The 15253-nt window shown below is 39.4% G+C and overlaps 1 protein-coding gene across 2 annotated transcripts in view; it reads left to right on the top strand.

The window, feature by feature from the left end:
• The first annotated feature begins 344 nt into the window (after positions 1-344).
• Mtx2 (metaxin 2) overlaps positions 345-15253 on the top strand; it is a 49987-nt gene continuing 35078 nt past the window's right edge. Inside the window, exon 1 of one of the 2 annotated variants that reach the window (XM_070020402.1) lies at positions 345-429. In XM_070020402.1, the coding sequence (XP_069876503.1) occupies positions 390-429 (40 nt within the window). In that variant the 5' untranslated portion in view covers positions 345-389. Of the gene's footprint in view, positions 430-12388; positions 12418-15253 lie in introns of those variants that run through there. The other variant, XM_070020408.1, reaches the window with a different exon arrangement.

The raw sequence follows: 15253 nt of genomic DNA, 5'->3' as shown, positions 1-15253 counted from the left end.
CATGGTTCCCAAATGGCTTACAGATACGCCATCCAAACCAACGCGTCTCCTAGGTGGGAGACTAATGGGACCGCCGGCCCTCCGGCTCTTTCGCCCGCCAGGGTTCGGGCACCCTGGCCGGCACAGGTTCGCGGGGAGACCGGAAGTCGGACGGACGTGGGGCGGGGCGGACGGAAGCGCGGCGCGCGGCTGTCACTACGCCGGAAGTTCGCCGGCGGGACCTGGCGGTAACCTTGGGGGCCAAGCCGCGGCTGCTGCCCAAGTGGCTTCGGCGAGTCTGAGCCGAAGCCCGGCCAGACTTGTGCTCTGCCCGGAGCCGTGGAGGTTGCGCCGGAGGGCGCCGAGGGTTGCAGAGAGCCGGCCGCCGGGCGCGGGGCTCCCTGGCCGACATGTCTCTGGTGGCGGAAGCCTTGGTGTCGCAGATCGCAGGTAACGCTGGCGGCCGGGGGCGGGGCGGGGCCGCGGCGGGCGCTCTGAGCGGCACTGCGTGCGGGGCCAAGCCGGGAGGCGGCGGCGGCCCCGAGCGCCAGCCCTCGCCTCACGGGCGAGCAGACGCAGCAGCACTGGCTGTGCCGGGGACACGCCTCGGGGGCCGCAGTCGGCCCGCTTTCTTCGCGGTGCTCCGTGCAACCCTCACCGGGCCGGCAGGGGCGTGGGGGGCCCGGGGCGGGGCTGAGGCGGGGGCGTGGTCACGAGCCGGGCGGCGCGGAGCTGGGTCCTGCTGGGGGCGTGGCCACAAGGCCGCCCGGGGTAGGGGTGTGGGCGGTCTCCCTCGTGGGACCTGAAGTTTAAGGTGGCTGTCGTGGAAGAGTCGTCCTGTTGCCTGTTCTTGAGCGTTACCCGTTACCGTCGTTACCAGTCAGAATTCGAGTGCTTTCCTCACTTGTCGTCACAATTCGGCCTGCCATACGCAACATTCCATAAGATTCATTGAAATGTCTGAATTTATCTGAACGTTAAAGAAATTATCTTTGATTCGAAGGACGGAATATGACCGATATACAATCTGTAATTGTCTTGTCTTGTTGTAATTGTCTTTTCTTGTTGAGGTGGTTTACTTATTTATTTTTTTTTGTCGGTCCTGGAGCTTGAACTCTGGGCCTGGGCGCTGTCCCTCAGCTCTTCAGCTCAAGGCGAGCGCTCTACCACTTGAGCCACAGTGCCACTTCCGGTTTTCTAGTGGTTTATTGGAGATAAAAGTCTTATGCATTATCCTGCCCATGTAATTGTAGCCCCTCTGTACAGTATGTTCTCAAAAAAAAAAAAAAAAAAAGTCTTACGGACTTTCCTGCCCCGGCTGGCTTTGAACGGCGATCCTCAGATCTCAGCCTCCTGCGTAGCTCGGATTACAGGCTTGTTGAGGTTTTTATTTATTAAAAAAAATACTGAGAATATGGGGAGGTGAGGCATATATTCTATGTTTAAGTTAATAGAGTTATCTTAATTCTCTAGCACTTCTCTAGTTTTTTTTTTTTAAATATGAGAATAGTATGAAATTGTCACCAGAATAAATAGGTGCACTTGAAACAGGAAATTTTATAAAGTTTGTCCAAAGGGTTTTTGTACCCATATTAATTTTAGCACTATCCATAATAACCAAGACATGTAAGCAACCTTAGTGTTCATCAGTGGATGAAATTGATAAGGAAAATTGGCATATGTGCAATATGGAATACTATACTGCCTTAAAAAGAAGGTAATTTTGCCATGTGAATAGAATAGGACATTTTTATGTTAAATGAAATTAGGTAGAGGAAGACAACTACTTGTATGAGCCAACTTGTATGTGGAATATAAAGAAAATCAGTGGAATATAGAAATAGAGAGTAAAGGGCTGGGAAGGTGGCTCAGTGGTAGAGCGCTTGCCTTGCATGCATGAGGCCCTGGGTTCGATTCCCCAGCACCACATAAGCAAAAAGAAAAAATCCGGAAGTGGCACTGTGGCTCAAGTGGTAGAGCGCTAGCCTTGAACTAAAAGAGCTGAGGGACAGTGCCCAGGCCCAGAGTTCAGGCCCCACGACCGGACCCCCCAAAAAAAGAAATAGAGAGTAAAAAGGTGGTTGCCAGAGGCTGGGGAAAGAAGAGATGATAATCAAGGGCTCAGAATCTGGTTTAGACCAGAAAAGCAAGTTTTAGTGTCCTTCATGGTGACCATAGTTAATAATATGCATTTCAAAATTGCTGAAAGATTAGATTTTTAATGCTCTCATTACAAAAGATGGTAAGTTAGAAAAGTGATGGAGATGTAGTTTGATTTAATCTTTCCATAATGTATATATAGACGAAAACACTTGTCAATTACAAAAGTTAAAATTATAAATGTATTAGTAAGCCAGATGTCAGTGGTTTACCTTTGTAATCCTACCTATTCAGGAGGCTGAGATTCACAGTTTGTTCAAAGTTAGCCTGGACAGAAAGGTTTGTGAGACTCCATCTTGAAATTAACCTGTAAAAACTTAGGCTGGAGGGTCAAGCACTTGTGACTCATGCCTCTAATCCTAGCTGTTCAAGAGGCTGAGATCCGAGGATCATAGTTTGAAGCCAGCCTGGGCAGGAAAGTCTGTAAGACTCCTATTTCCATTTAACCACCAAAAAGCTGGAAGTGGAGCTGTGGCTCAAGTGGTTCAGTGCTGCTAGCCTTGAGCAAAGGAGCTCAGGGACAGTGTTTAGGCCCTGAGTTCAAGCCCTAGGATGGACACACACACACACACACACACACACACACACATGTGTGAGCACACTGGACTTAAATGGTAGAACATCAGTTGAGCAAGTAAGCTGCACAAGCACTAGACCCAGAGTTCAAATACTGATACTAGCAAAGGAAAAACAATGGCATGCCCAATTTTTATAGATAACTAGAAATGAGATGTACTTGCTAAATATTATGACTTAAAAGCTGGGATTATATTAAGTTAAAAGTTATAGGAGAATATATATATATGTGTGTATATATATTTTATGAACTTGTTAAGTTCTACATAGAAATGAATATGTGTATTTAAGCTAAGAAAAAGAGTAAAACATATAACTTTTTCCCTTGGAGTTTTGGGGTAGTAAAGATAAGAGTGCTGGTAGTGGATGGAGGAAATACAATTCTGAATTATTTGAATTACTGTAGTTGGGCATATTTTCATTTGTAGTTTAAATGATTGTAATTCTTTAAATTTAAAAGATTATTATTATTACTATTATTATTTGTGCCAGTCCTGGGTTTGAATTCAGGACCTGGGTGCTCAAGGCTAGTGCTTTACCACTTAAGCCACAGCTCTACTTCCATCTCTCTCTTTTTTTTTTTTTTTTTTTGGTGCTGGTCCTGGGGCTTGAACTCAGGCCTGGGCATTGTCCTGAGCTTTTTTACTCAAGACTAACACTCCACCAATCACTTGAGCCGTAGGTCCACTTCCATATTTTTTGGTGCTTAATTGGAGATAAGAGTTTCATGGAATTTCCTGCCTAGGCTGGTTTCAAACTGTGGTCCTGATAACAACCTCCTGAGTAGTTAGGATTACAGTTGTGAGCTAACAGTGCCTGGCTATTCATAATATTCTTTTACTGGTAATATTAAGATCCTCTATCTTAGCCTCCTGAGTAGCTAGGATTATAGGCATGAGTGATTAATGCCCTAATTTTGCTTTTATTTTTTTATTTTTGTTTTATTTCTGCTGGTCGTGGGGCCTGAACTCTGGGCCTGGGCACTGTCCCTCAGCTCTTCAGCTCAAGGCTAGTGCTCTAACACTTGAGCCATAATGCCACTTCTGACTTTTTTGGCTTATGTGGTGCTGAGGAATTGAACCCAGGGCCTTATGCATGTAAGGCAAGCACTCTACCACTGAGCCACCTTCCCAGCCCCTGCTTTTATTTTTATCTTATTATTCATTTATTTATGCCAGTACTGGGGCTTGAACTTAGGATGCTGTCTCTTAGCTTTTTTTGCTCAAGGCTGGAGCTCTACCACTTAAGCTACATATCCACTTCTGCCTTTATGGTGGTAAATTGGAGAGTCTCAAGGAATTTCCCGCCTGGGCTGGCTTTGAACCGCATTAGTAGAGCAGCATGGCATATAAGATCTTCCATGACTAACTCTAGCCTTATTTCTGGTCATTCCTTGAACTCTAACTTTTCTAAACTATTTGTTGTGCCCATCCTTGGCACATACTGCCCTTTGCCTGAAGAGTCCACTTTACTGAGATAGCTTCTGTTTCTTTGTTAAGACTCTGTGTAGGGCTGGGAAGGTGGTTCAGTGGTAGATCGCTTGCCTTGCATGCTTGAGGCCCTGGGTTCGATTCCTCAGCACCACATAAGCAGAAAAAAAATCTGGAAGTGGTGCTGTGGCTCAAGTGGTAGAGTGCTAGCCTTGAGCTGAACAGCTGAGGGACAGTGCCCAGGCCCAGAGTTCAGGCCCCATGACTGGACCCCCTCCCTCTCCAAAAAAAAGACTCTGTGTACCATTTGAATATGTAAGTCAATCTAATATTTTTTCCTGTTAAATGAGAAAAAGGTTAGAGTTGTGTTTTTCTAATGCTGCTGTTGCTGATGTAAAGTCATCCTATAAAATGAAAATAAAACAGAAATATAAGGAATAAAGTAACGATCATTTAAAATTATACCACCATTCTCTTCTCAAATACTTAAAGTGTTGGTGGACAAACCCATAGCATTCCTTTTCCTAAATTAAAAATGTATTTACATTTTAAATAACAATGTACACATTTTATAACCTATTTGTAATATATCATTGGGAGCTCTTCATGTCTATAATGAGATAGTTATTTTTAAATGTTTATATTGTGTCAAAGAAACTATGTCTATTTCTGATTGATATTTAGGGTGTGGTATCTGTCAGTTCAAATGGAAGCAGTAGTATATCTGTCTGTACATACACAATAGCTCAGCTGTTATTATGGGGGCTGGCAAGTACAAAAGGCATAAGACTGGAAATCAGGATTGGAAGATGCAGGAGGAAAAAAGTGCAATTTCAGGATCAGGTGTTGATTGAAGTGTCTAAACTTGGTGAGGACTTAGGACTTAATTCTTTTTTTTTTTTTGGTCAGTTGTAGGGCTTGAACTTGGCTTGGGCGCTGCACTATCCCTCAGCTCTTCAGCTCAAGGCGAACACTCTACCATTTGAGCCACAACGCCATTTCTGGTTTTCTAGTGGTTTATTGGAGGTAAAAGCCAGCCCGGGCTGGCTTTGAACCGTGATCGTCAGATCTCAGCCACCCGCACCCGCTTATTTTTATTTTTTAATAGTACTGAGGATTGTGTTTAGGGCCTCCTGCTTGGTGGCTGGTACTTTACAACTTGAACTTCCTTCATACTTGCTTTTTTTTCTGGATGGGGCAAAGTCTCATGGCTTTTCTGCCTTACCTTCTTGGAACCTTAATCTTCCAGACCCTCTGCCTAAGTAGCTCCAATTACAGGTCATCAGTACTACAAAATGGCTATTTTTTTCTCACTCAAACCTGTTGTGAAACATCCCTGTAGTACACCTAAATAGAGGCAATAAAAAAGTTAATTTAATTATCAGAATTATTTTGTAATTTATCTTTAAAAAACAAATTATTCTAAGGAATTTATTTCCCATCTTTAAATGTGTGCTTTTGGTCATATTTATCATGTTTTTTTTTTTTTTGTAGGCCTGAACTCTGGGCCTGGGTGGTCTCCTTGAGCTCTTCAGCTCAAGGCTAATGCTCTAACACTTGAGCCACAGCTCCACTTGCGGTTTTTTTCTGCCTATGTGGTACTGAGGAATTGAACCCAGGGCCTCATGCATGCAAGACACCACTCTACCACTGAGCCACCTTCCCAGGCCCTATCATGATTTTTTTAAAAACAACTAAGCGGACTCTTCCTACTCTTGCTGATCGAATATGCTCTAATCTTACCTTGGCTACTTGTACCTATTTTACTTATTTTTACTTATTATTATTATTTTTTTTGTCTGTTATTGGGCTTGAACTCAGGGCTTGGGCACTGTCCCTGAGCTCTTTTGCTGAAGACTAATGCTTTACCAGTTTGAACCACAGTGCCACTTCTAGTTTTCTGGTGGTTAATTGGAGAGAAGAGTATCACGGACTTTTCCTGCTTGGTCTGGCTTTGAGCTGCGATCATCATATCTCAGCTTTCTGAATAGCTAAAATTACAGGCATGAGTCACCAGCGCCTGGCCATCTTTTATTTTCTTTTAACTGGGTTTCATTATACTAATATTCATGCACACATATACATACAGTTTTTAAATATAATTATAAATGTTATATATATGCACTCATTATTTGTATTCTCTTTACCCCTCAGATCTCTTCTTTTTTCCCCTTCCACTGATCCACCCTGTGCAGTTTCCCTTTTATACTCATCTCTCATTTTAATCATGTTTATCTTCATTATAAAATTGAAACTTGTTGCCAGGTACCTGTGCCTCATGCCTGTAATCCTAACTACTCAGGAAGCTGAGATCTGAGGATTGCACTTCAAAACCAGCCCAGGCAGTAAAGTCCATGAGACTTTTATCTCCAATTAATTACCAGAAAAGCTGGAAGTGGAGCTGTGGCTAAAGTGATAAGAGTACTAGCCTTGAGCAAAAAGCTCAGGGTAGTGTCTAGGTCCTGAGTTCAAGCCCCAGTACACACACACACACACACACACACACACACACACACACACACACACACACACACACACACACACACACACACACACACACACACACACACACACACACACACACACACACACACACACACACACACACACACACACACACACACACACACACACACACACACACACACACACACACACACACACACACACGGAAACTTGCGGTAGAGGCCTGTTAGACTTTGCCACAGTTGATTACTGGCAATGAGAGTAAGCTTCCATTTTTTGAGCTAGTGGGCTAAATGGTTTATTTATATAATTGCTAACAGTAGTTTGATTTTGTTTCATAGATATTATTTTTTTAGATCAGGAAATTGAAGAGAATAAATATTAATGAATATGGTCTTTGAAGTAAGAACTGAGATGTAAGACTAGCTTTATTTTTTGTCCTACTCTCTTGGGTAGAGCTTTCTGGTGTTTAGTTTCCATATTTATTAAAGGAGAGTAATATATCATATATATATACTTATAATGTGTATGTAATATATATGAAGTTATATAAAATAAAAAAAATTTTTTTTGGGTCTGGTCGTGGGGCCTGAACTCTGGGCCTGGGCACTGTCCCTCGGCTCTTCAGCTCAAGGCTAGTGCTCTACCACTTGAGCCACAGTGCCACTTCCGGCTTTTTTCTTTTTGCTTATCGAACCTAGGGCCTCATGCATACAAGGCAAGCACTCTACCACTGAGCCACCTTCCCAGCCCCCAAATAAATATTTAATAAACAGAAATTTCTATATTTTATTGCTCAAGACCACTCACTTTAAAGTAAAAGGGTCTTTTGAAGATGTTACATTTCAAAGGCTTTCCTGAATTTGTACCTCGATGCTTTGCTGTACTTTAAACATGTTAAGTTTAGCATACTTGTAATTTAGTAATCTTTTGATATCTGTGCAATATGTCTTTTGTTATTTAATTTTATTTGTGGTGCTAGAAGTCAAACTCAAGGTCTTGAGCTATACTAGGCAATTGCTCTGCAACTGTGCTATATTCTAGTCTTTTTGTAGAAACTAATTTAACTACACAGGTTAAGAAATAGTACTTGGGAAATTCTGTTTATTTCATGTGAGTATCTGGGTACTCTAATTTATTAATGAGTTTATTTTAGCAGTGGCATTCATCTCTAATATGAGCTCGGAAAGTAGTTTTACAGTATTCTATGGGACCTATATGTAAGTATCTTGAAAGCAAGTTCAGTCAAAACTGGCACTGTGTGGCTGGGAATGTAGTTCAGTGGTAGAACACTGTCTAGCAAGTGTGATGCTATGGGTTTGGTCTCCAGCAAAGTGTGCATTCGTGTGTGCGTGCACACACACAACACACACACACACGAGTTTTAATTTTCTTGTAAGGTTTATTATAATTTCATGCTTTGATATTTTTGCTTTTGGTGCTGGAGGTCTATTCCAGAGCCACTGAAATATGGACCCTTAACCCCATGATTTTTAGCTTTGAACATAAAAGATTTTGGTGATGAATGCCCTGTAAAAATTGTCTGTTTTTTTTTTTTCTGTGAAAAATTTTGGACTTTGAAAAATTTTGGACTTTTGAATTATTATTGTTAGCGTAAAGAAAATGGAAAGAAAACATCATCAAACTTAACATATTTCAAACATTAAAAGATGTCTTAAGCAGTTTTCAGACGGACTGAAGATATTAAATAGAGACAGATGAATTACATTCAGGCTTTTCATTTTTTGGTTCAAAGACAGAAGTTACAATATTCAGCAAATTTAACTATACTCATTCCTATGTAGAAGAAAATGTATTTGCCTTGCCAGTAAGAGAAATGCATGCTTTAATTTTTTATTGCTTTGTAAATGATCTTCTCTATTCTTGAATACTTTCCTTACTTTGTATGCTCTAAATGAACCATGGTTTTGAACATTTTTTACCTCAGTAATAAAAATGAAATCTGATTGGTTAATGAAAAGAAAGGTTCTTTTCAATAAAACAACCATTTTTGTTATGACAATCCCCATTGACTATAACTGTGTTAAGCAAAATAGAGACCATAAAATGCATTTCATTGTGTTTATATTGCAACTTTTTGTGCTGATTATATATTTTTATCTCTAAGAACTTCTTTTTATTTGTTTTGGAGAGAAACTGGCCTAGAATTCACTATATAATAGCTGAGGCTGGCCTTGAATTCCCTCTGGTTAGGAGCCATTGAACAATTCGGAGAAAAAGTGAGTTTTTGAGTTTTTGCTGTTGAATTTAGTTGTTGAGATGTTAGCTTCTTTAATTTGGTTCAGAGATTTTACTTTCAGAGTTACAGCATGTTTTAGTGCCAGATATCTTTCAAGCTTTACATAGAAAAACTTCTGCTTACATTTTTACAGAATATACTTACAAATATTTAATTTGTGTTATGTCCAACAAATCAAAGAAAGGCTAGATAAGTGGGGTTGCATTAAACTGCAGGACTTCTTTATGGCAAAGGACCATAGCTAGCAAGATAAATAGAAAGCCCACACACAGACTGGGAGAAGATCTTCCCTAGTTATACAACAAACAAGGACCTCATATCAAAAATATACATAGAAGCCAGGCAGTGGCTTACGCCTGTAATCCTAGCTACTCAGGAGGCTGAGATCTGAGGATCGAGGTTCAAAGCCAGCCAGGCTGTAAACTCCGTGAGACTCGTCTCCAATAAACCACTCAGAAAACCGGAAATGGTACTGTGGCTGAAGTGGAAGAGTGCTGGCCTTCAGCTGAAGAGCTGAGGGACAGCATCCAGGTCCAGAGTTCAAACCCCACTACCAGCAAAAAAAACCAAAAAACAAAAAAAACATAGAGCTCAAAAAATTAAACTCCCCAATAAAAAATCCTCAACCAACCACCCTATTAATAAGAATAGCCAATAGACACATGGAGAAATGTACATCTCTGGCCATAAAAGAAATGCAAATCAAAACCACATTGAGATTCAACTTCACTCCAGTTAGAATGGCCATTATCAAGAAATCAAGTAATAAATAGTAGATGCTGGCAGGGATGTGGCCAAAGGGAACCTACTACACTGTTGGTGGGAATGTTAGCTGGTTCAACCACTCTAGAAAGCAGTATGGAGGTTCCTCAAAAGACTAAACATAGAGCTCCCCTGTGACCCAGCAATCCCACTCCTGGGCATTTACCCAAATGATCATAAACAAGGCCACACTAACACCATCAGTACAACTATGTTCACTGCAGTGTTATTTACCATAGCTAAGAAATGGAACCAACCCAGATGCCCCTCAGTAGATGAATGGATCAAGAAAATGTGGTGTGGTGTGGTGTGGTGTGGTGTGGTGTGTGTGTGTGTGTGTGTGTGTGTGTGTGTGTGTGTGTGTGTGTGTGTATCAGAAATAATGACTTCACATTTGTAAGGAAATGGAAAGACTTGGAGTAAGCCAGACCCAAAGAAACATAGGCTTCTTGGTTTCCCTCATTTGTAATAATTAGTATATGTCTAGCATAGTCCTAATAGAGCATCACAATAGTTCCATAACTATGTACATATGACCATGTGAAATGATGCGAATTCAAATGAATTCCAAGTTATGGAAACAAGAAGTTGAGTTTTTTTTTGTTGTTATTGATGATGTTGTTTTTAATGTACTGTATGAAGCTTTTTCTTTTTCTTTTTCTTTTTTTTTTTTCACCCCTTTGGTTTACCTCCTGTAGTCACTGTTTTTGATTCTGGTACCTTGTGACTTATGTATACGTTTATCTGATTTGGGGAAAGGAAGGAGAATAACAAAAATGTGAAACAAGGATAAAGGGTGAACCAGTGCAACAGCAATATTCACAAGACAGTAGGTTGGAAATGAACTTTATGACTTGTGGCGGGGGAGGAGGGAGTTGGGGCAGGGAGGGATAGTGGGAGAAAAATGAGGGAGGGGGGTAACAATGTTCAACAAAAAATGTACTTACTACCCTATGTAACTGTAAACCCTCTGTACATCACAATGAAATTAAATTAAATAATTTGTGTTATGTCCTCTGACAGATGCTACAGGTACAAACATGAATAACACAATTCTTGCCTTTGGTAAGCTTAGATTCTTGGGTAGGATACATTTATTGAAATAGGTAATTTCAATAAAGAGTAGATTATCTTATAGAAATCTGTAGGGAGATGGCTAATTCAGGAAGCCTTTGCTGAAGCATTTTATCTTCCATTCCTAAGACTGAATTAGTAGGGGTAGATGTTCACCCAACATCTTCATATCTCTCCTTGCTCCCCACCTTCTATCTGCCTTTCTTCCAAATGTTGCTTGGACTAGATTTAGATTTCATCTCCTTTGTAACTTCCTATCTTCCTCAGGCAGATTTAGTTATTTCTTCAAGAATATTTCTATAGGTTTTATACATACTCCTGATTTAGTGTTTAAATCAACAATTATATAGGGGATTTATAGCATTTATCTAGTTTTATTCTTTCAACAGCTTTATGAGACACCTTATATTTACCACTTTTTCTAGTAAGATAGTTGAGGCAAAAAAGGTTAAACTTGCCAAGGTTACTCAGTAAGTTACAGAATTAGGAGGAAAACCCATGTGTGTCTGACTTCAAGATCCAAATTTTTCCCCCCTCACCACCTGCATTTATTTACTGTGTTGTAAATGATTGACAACCACTGTTCTCACTTCTGTCCTTGCCTCTCACTCATTCAATGAATTTAGACCATATGGTATAATTTATATGGCGTATTTATCTTTTAATATTTATTAACATGCATTAGTTTTATAAAGTGAGGTTCATTGTGGTATTTATAGACATGTAAACAGTTTATCCTGACCAATTTCACTTTACCTTTATCTTATTTTTATGGTCAGAGGCACATTTTGGACATTTAATAATCTGTTTTCAGTTAAATTGCTTTAGTATATTTTAAGGAGTCTGAGGATTTTCTTCCCCTGTTTTTATATTTATTGAGGAATACTGATGTGGTCATATTGTATAATATTGGTTTTTCTATTTATAGAAAATAGTCCTATATTATATTTTAAATCTAGTCATATTTAAATGTATTTCAAATGAAACGTTAATATTGTAATTGCCTAAAACTATATGGCTTTAAATTTATGTATGTTTTCATTGAGATTATCAGTATAGCATCTATGTCAGCTTAGCAAATTTATTTCTTCTTTTTTCCATATGTCTTGTAATAACTTGTACCTGTTTAAGAACTGCCAAGTGCTCTTAGAGCATTTTGCTATTTTAGTAGTATTTGCATTTACACCTTTGGCAGAAGGCCATCCAAATTTGGACATAAGATATGCATGTTTTTTATTCCTTTCATATTATACTGTTTAAATAGTTTTGCTGGGCTAAAGAGATGACATCTATAAGCTTTTTGGAATCTAGTTGCCTAAGGATAAACTGAGTTGACTTCATTAGTGTACAAATGATAGGTTTGCATAGAGTTATTATAGCATTAATCAATTTGATGGATTGGAAAAATGACAGAACTGAAGCAGCATGTAATATTAGTGCCTATTATTCTACAAATTATGTGTCTTCACCTACATTCATATGCCAGAGGAAGCTTGTTGTACATTAAAAATGCAGAACTTAAGAAAGGGCAACTCTTTTTATGGCCCTTCTCTTGTCCTCTTACATGAGGTCATCAAGAAATGGATTTTGGAATCTAGACTTGTTTATTAGGTCATAACACTTTCATAATGTGAAATATTCTGAGTTGAATGGGATGGATGGATCATCTGCCACCAGAATGACTTATTTCTTGACACTGAAGAGAATACTGCAAGTAGTATAAGTCTTTAAGAAACCTTATGATACACATATGTGAATTTATTGGCCAGCAGTATTTCATTAATAGACTAGTAGTAAAGAATATACATTTCTGGGTATATGTTATAGTTGATACACCTTAAAAATAAGCAAATAAAAAATAACAGGAATATATGTTTTGGTTTGTGACTGTTGCTTTATGTGTGTATTTCTAACATTATCTGCAGCTTTTTATTTTTTTGTGCTGGTCCTGGGGCTTGAACTCAGAGCTTTGGTGCTGCCTCTCAGCTTTTTTTTTTTTTCCCTCAATGTCAATTCTTTACCACTTGGGCCACAGATTTATATTTAGCTATTAGGTGGTTAATTGGAGATAAGGGACTCAGGTACTTTCTTGTTCATGGTGGCTTTGAACCACAAACCTCAGATCTCAGCCTCCTGAGTAGTTAGGATTAGAGGCACGAACCATCAGTGCCCTACTAGGAATATATATATATATATATATATATATATATATATATATATATATATATATATAATATTTTTTTGGGTCCAGTCGTGGGGCCTGAACTCTGGGCCTGGGCTCTGTCCCTCAGCTCTTCAGCTCAAGGCTAGTGCTCTACCACTTGAGCCACAGCGCCACTTCTGGCTTTTTTCTTTTTGCTTATGTGGTGCTGAGGAATCGAACCCAGGGCCTCAGGCATGCAAGGCAAGCACTGTACCACTGAGCCACCTTCCCAGCCCTAGGAATATATTTCTTTATAGTATGATAAAATTCATATTATGCTGGTGAATTCTATTAAAATAATTTTAAATGACTAAAGTGTCTTAGAACTACTTTGTTATGAGAGATACAGTTTCTTTTTCTCTGAGTAATTGATTTTGAGGTTGAAATGTGAAACAAAAGATTGTTCTACACAGAGGAAATAGCACAAAAGAGTCTTGGGTAGGAAAGATTGTAGAATATTTAGAAACTGGATGAAGGCCATTGTGACTGAAGAAAAGAGAGGGAAAGTATGGAAAGGTGTGTGAGATGGAGTAGAAAGCCAAGTAGCACTCATAGGCTGGCCATGTTGAGGATTTACGTCTATATTCCAAGAGCTGTACATAATTCTTAATGCGTCTTAAGGTTAAAATTTATTTTGTTGTGCTTATAATACAAGTGCTTGAACCATAACAATATTAGGAGTTCCTAATATTGTTTCCCACAACTTCCATTTCTTACTACCTCCTTTTCAGAAACTTGCAGCCTTTTTTTTTTTTGCAGCTATTTTTAATGCTGTCTTATCCTTCAAACATGTTTAAAACAACATTTAACATCAGTGAGTGCTTTTGATGGTAGAAATTCAAGAAAGATTGAGTAAGTGAGTCATGAAAATTTATTTACTATGAAATAGATTATGGCCTAAAACATTTCAGATCAAGTGAAAATATTAAAGATGAAAATATTTTATTACTGTTGTAAAGATTTTACATGCTACAGTTCTTTTAAATGTTTGTTGTTTGCACTCTGGTTTAAAAAATTAAATCTCCCTCTCTTTTTACACATGATTAGAAACAAGGAGTAAGGGCCTGGTTGGTATTGACTTACCTGACTCTGGGAAAAGAACAAGTGAAGTGGCCATTTTGGGCTTCATCTTTCATTACTAGAGACTCACAATAAAAGAAAATATTATCGAAACTAAAAAGAAGGCTTTATATTTTGTTAGGTGTCCATAATAATGTTCAGGATTCATGAATTTACTTACAAAAACAGTTTTGACACCTACGAGTTGATTTGTGGATCTGTTGCCATGCTATCCAACATGGGATTTTGACTATTTATTTGTTTGTTTGTTTATTTATTTATTGATTGATTTGGTCGGTCATGGGGCTTGAACTCTGGGCTTGGACACTGTCCCTCAGCTCTTCAGCTCAAGGCGAGTGCTCTACCACTTGAGCCACAGAACCACTTCCGGTTTTCTAGTGGTGTATTAGAGATAAGAGTCTTACGGACTTTCCTGCCCCAGCTGGCTTTGAACCTCGATCCTCAGATCTCAGCCTCCTGAGTATCTAGGATTACAGGCATGAGCCACCAGAGCCCGGCCAACATTTTATTTTTTTGTCCCTTGAACTCAGGGCCTGGGTGCTGTCCCTAAGCTTTTTTGCTCAAGGCTAGCATTCTATCCCATTGAGCCACAGCTCCATTTCTGGTTTTCTGGTGGTTAATTGGAGATAAGAGTCTCACTGGCTTTCCTGCTGGGGCTAACTTTGAACCATGATCCTCAAATCTCAGCCTCCCTAGTAGCTAGGATTACAGGTGTGAGCCACCTGGCTTACTTGCCTTTTTTTGAAATATAAAAAAAAAGTAAGATGTTTTGGTAGAGTGGCTTTTTGATAATTTATTTTCAACTGTTCTTTTTGTATGCACTTTTTATTGTTATTGTACAAGAGATGTACAGAAGGGTTGCAGTAATATAGGTCAGATAAAGAGTACATTTCTTTGAACAGTGTTAACCCTTTCCTCACTCCCAGTTTTTCCCTCATCCCCATCCTCAAGTTATGTAGTTCATGTTTAACATAATGTCTACTGAGTATCACTGATTCATTTGTTCACCCTGTCTCACCATTTTTGTACCCCCATTTACCCTTCCAAAGACATAAACAAGACAAAAGGAAAACAAAACAGCAACAAAGGGAAAAACCTCTTGTTTCCACACCTGGAGTTCATTTTGATAAATATTATCTTATACGATCAGATGCACATATGTGTTAAGGCTTTGTATTCCTCTTTTAAGATTGTCATCCTTGGGCTGGGAAGGTGGCTCAGTGGTAGACCGCTAGCCTTGCATGCATGAGGCCCTGGGTTCGA

This window comes from Dipodomys merriami, unplaced genomic scaffold (assembly GCF_024711535.1).
Source record: "Dipodomys merriami isolate MVZ:Mamm:240054 unplaced genomic scaffold, mDipMer1.0.p SCAF_1, whole genome shotgun sequence".
Lineage (NCBI taxonomy): Eukaryota > Metazoa > Chordata > Mammalia > Rodentia > Heteromyidae > Dipodomys > Dipodomys merriami.
Note: the sequence above shows the minus strand (reverse complement) of the source record. Positions and strands in the feature narration are given on the sequence as shown.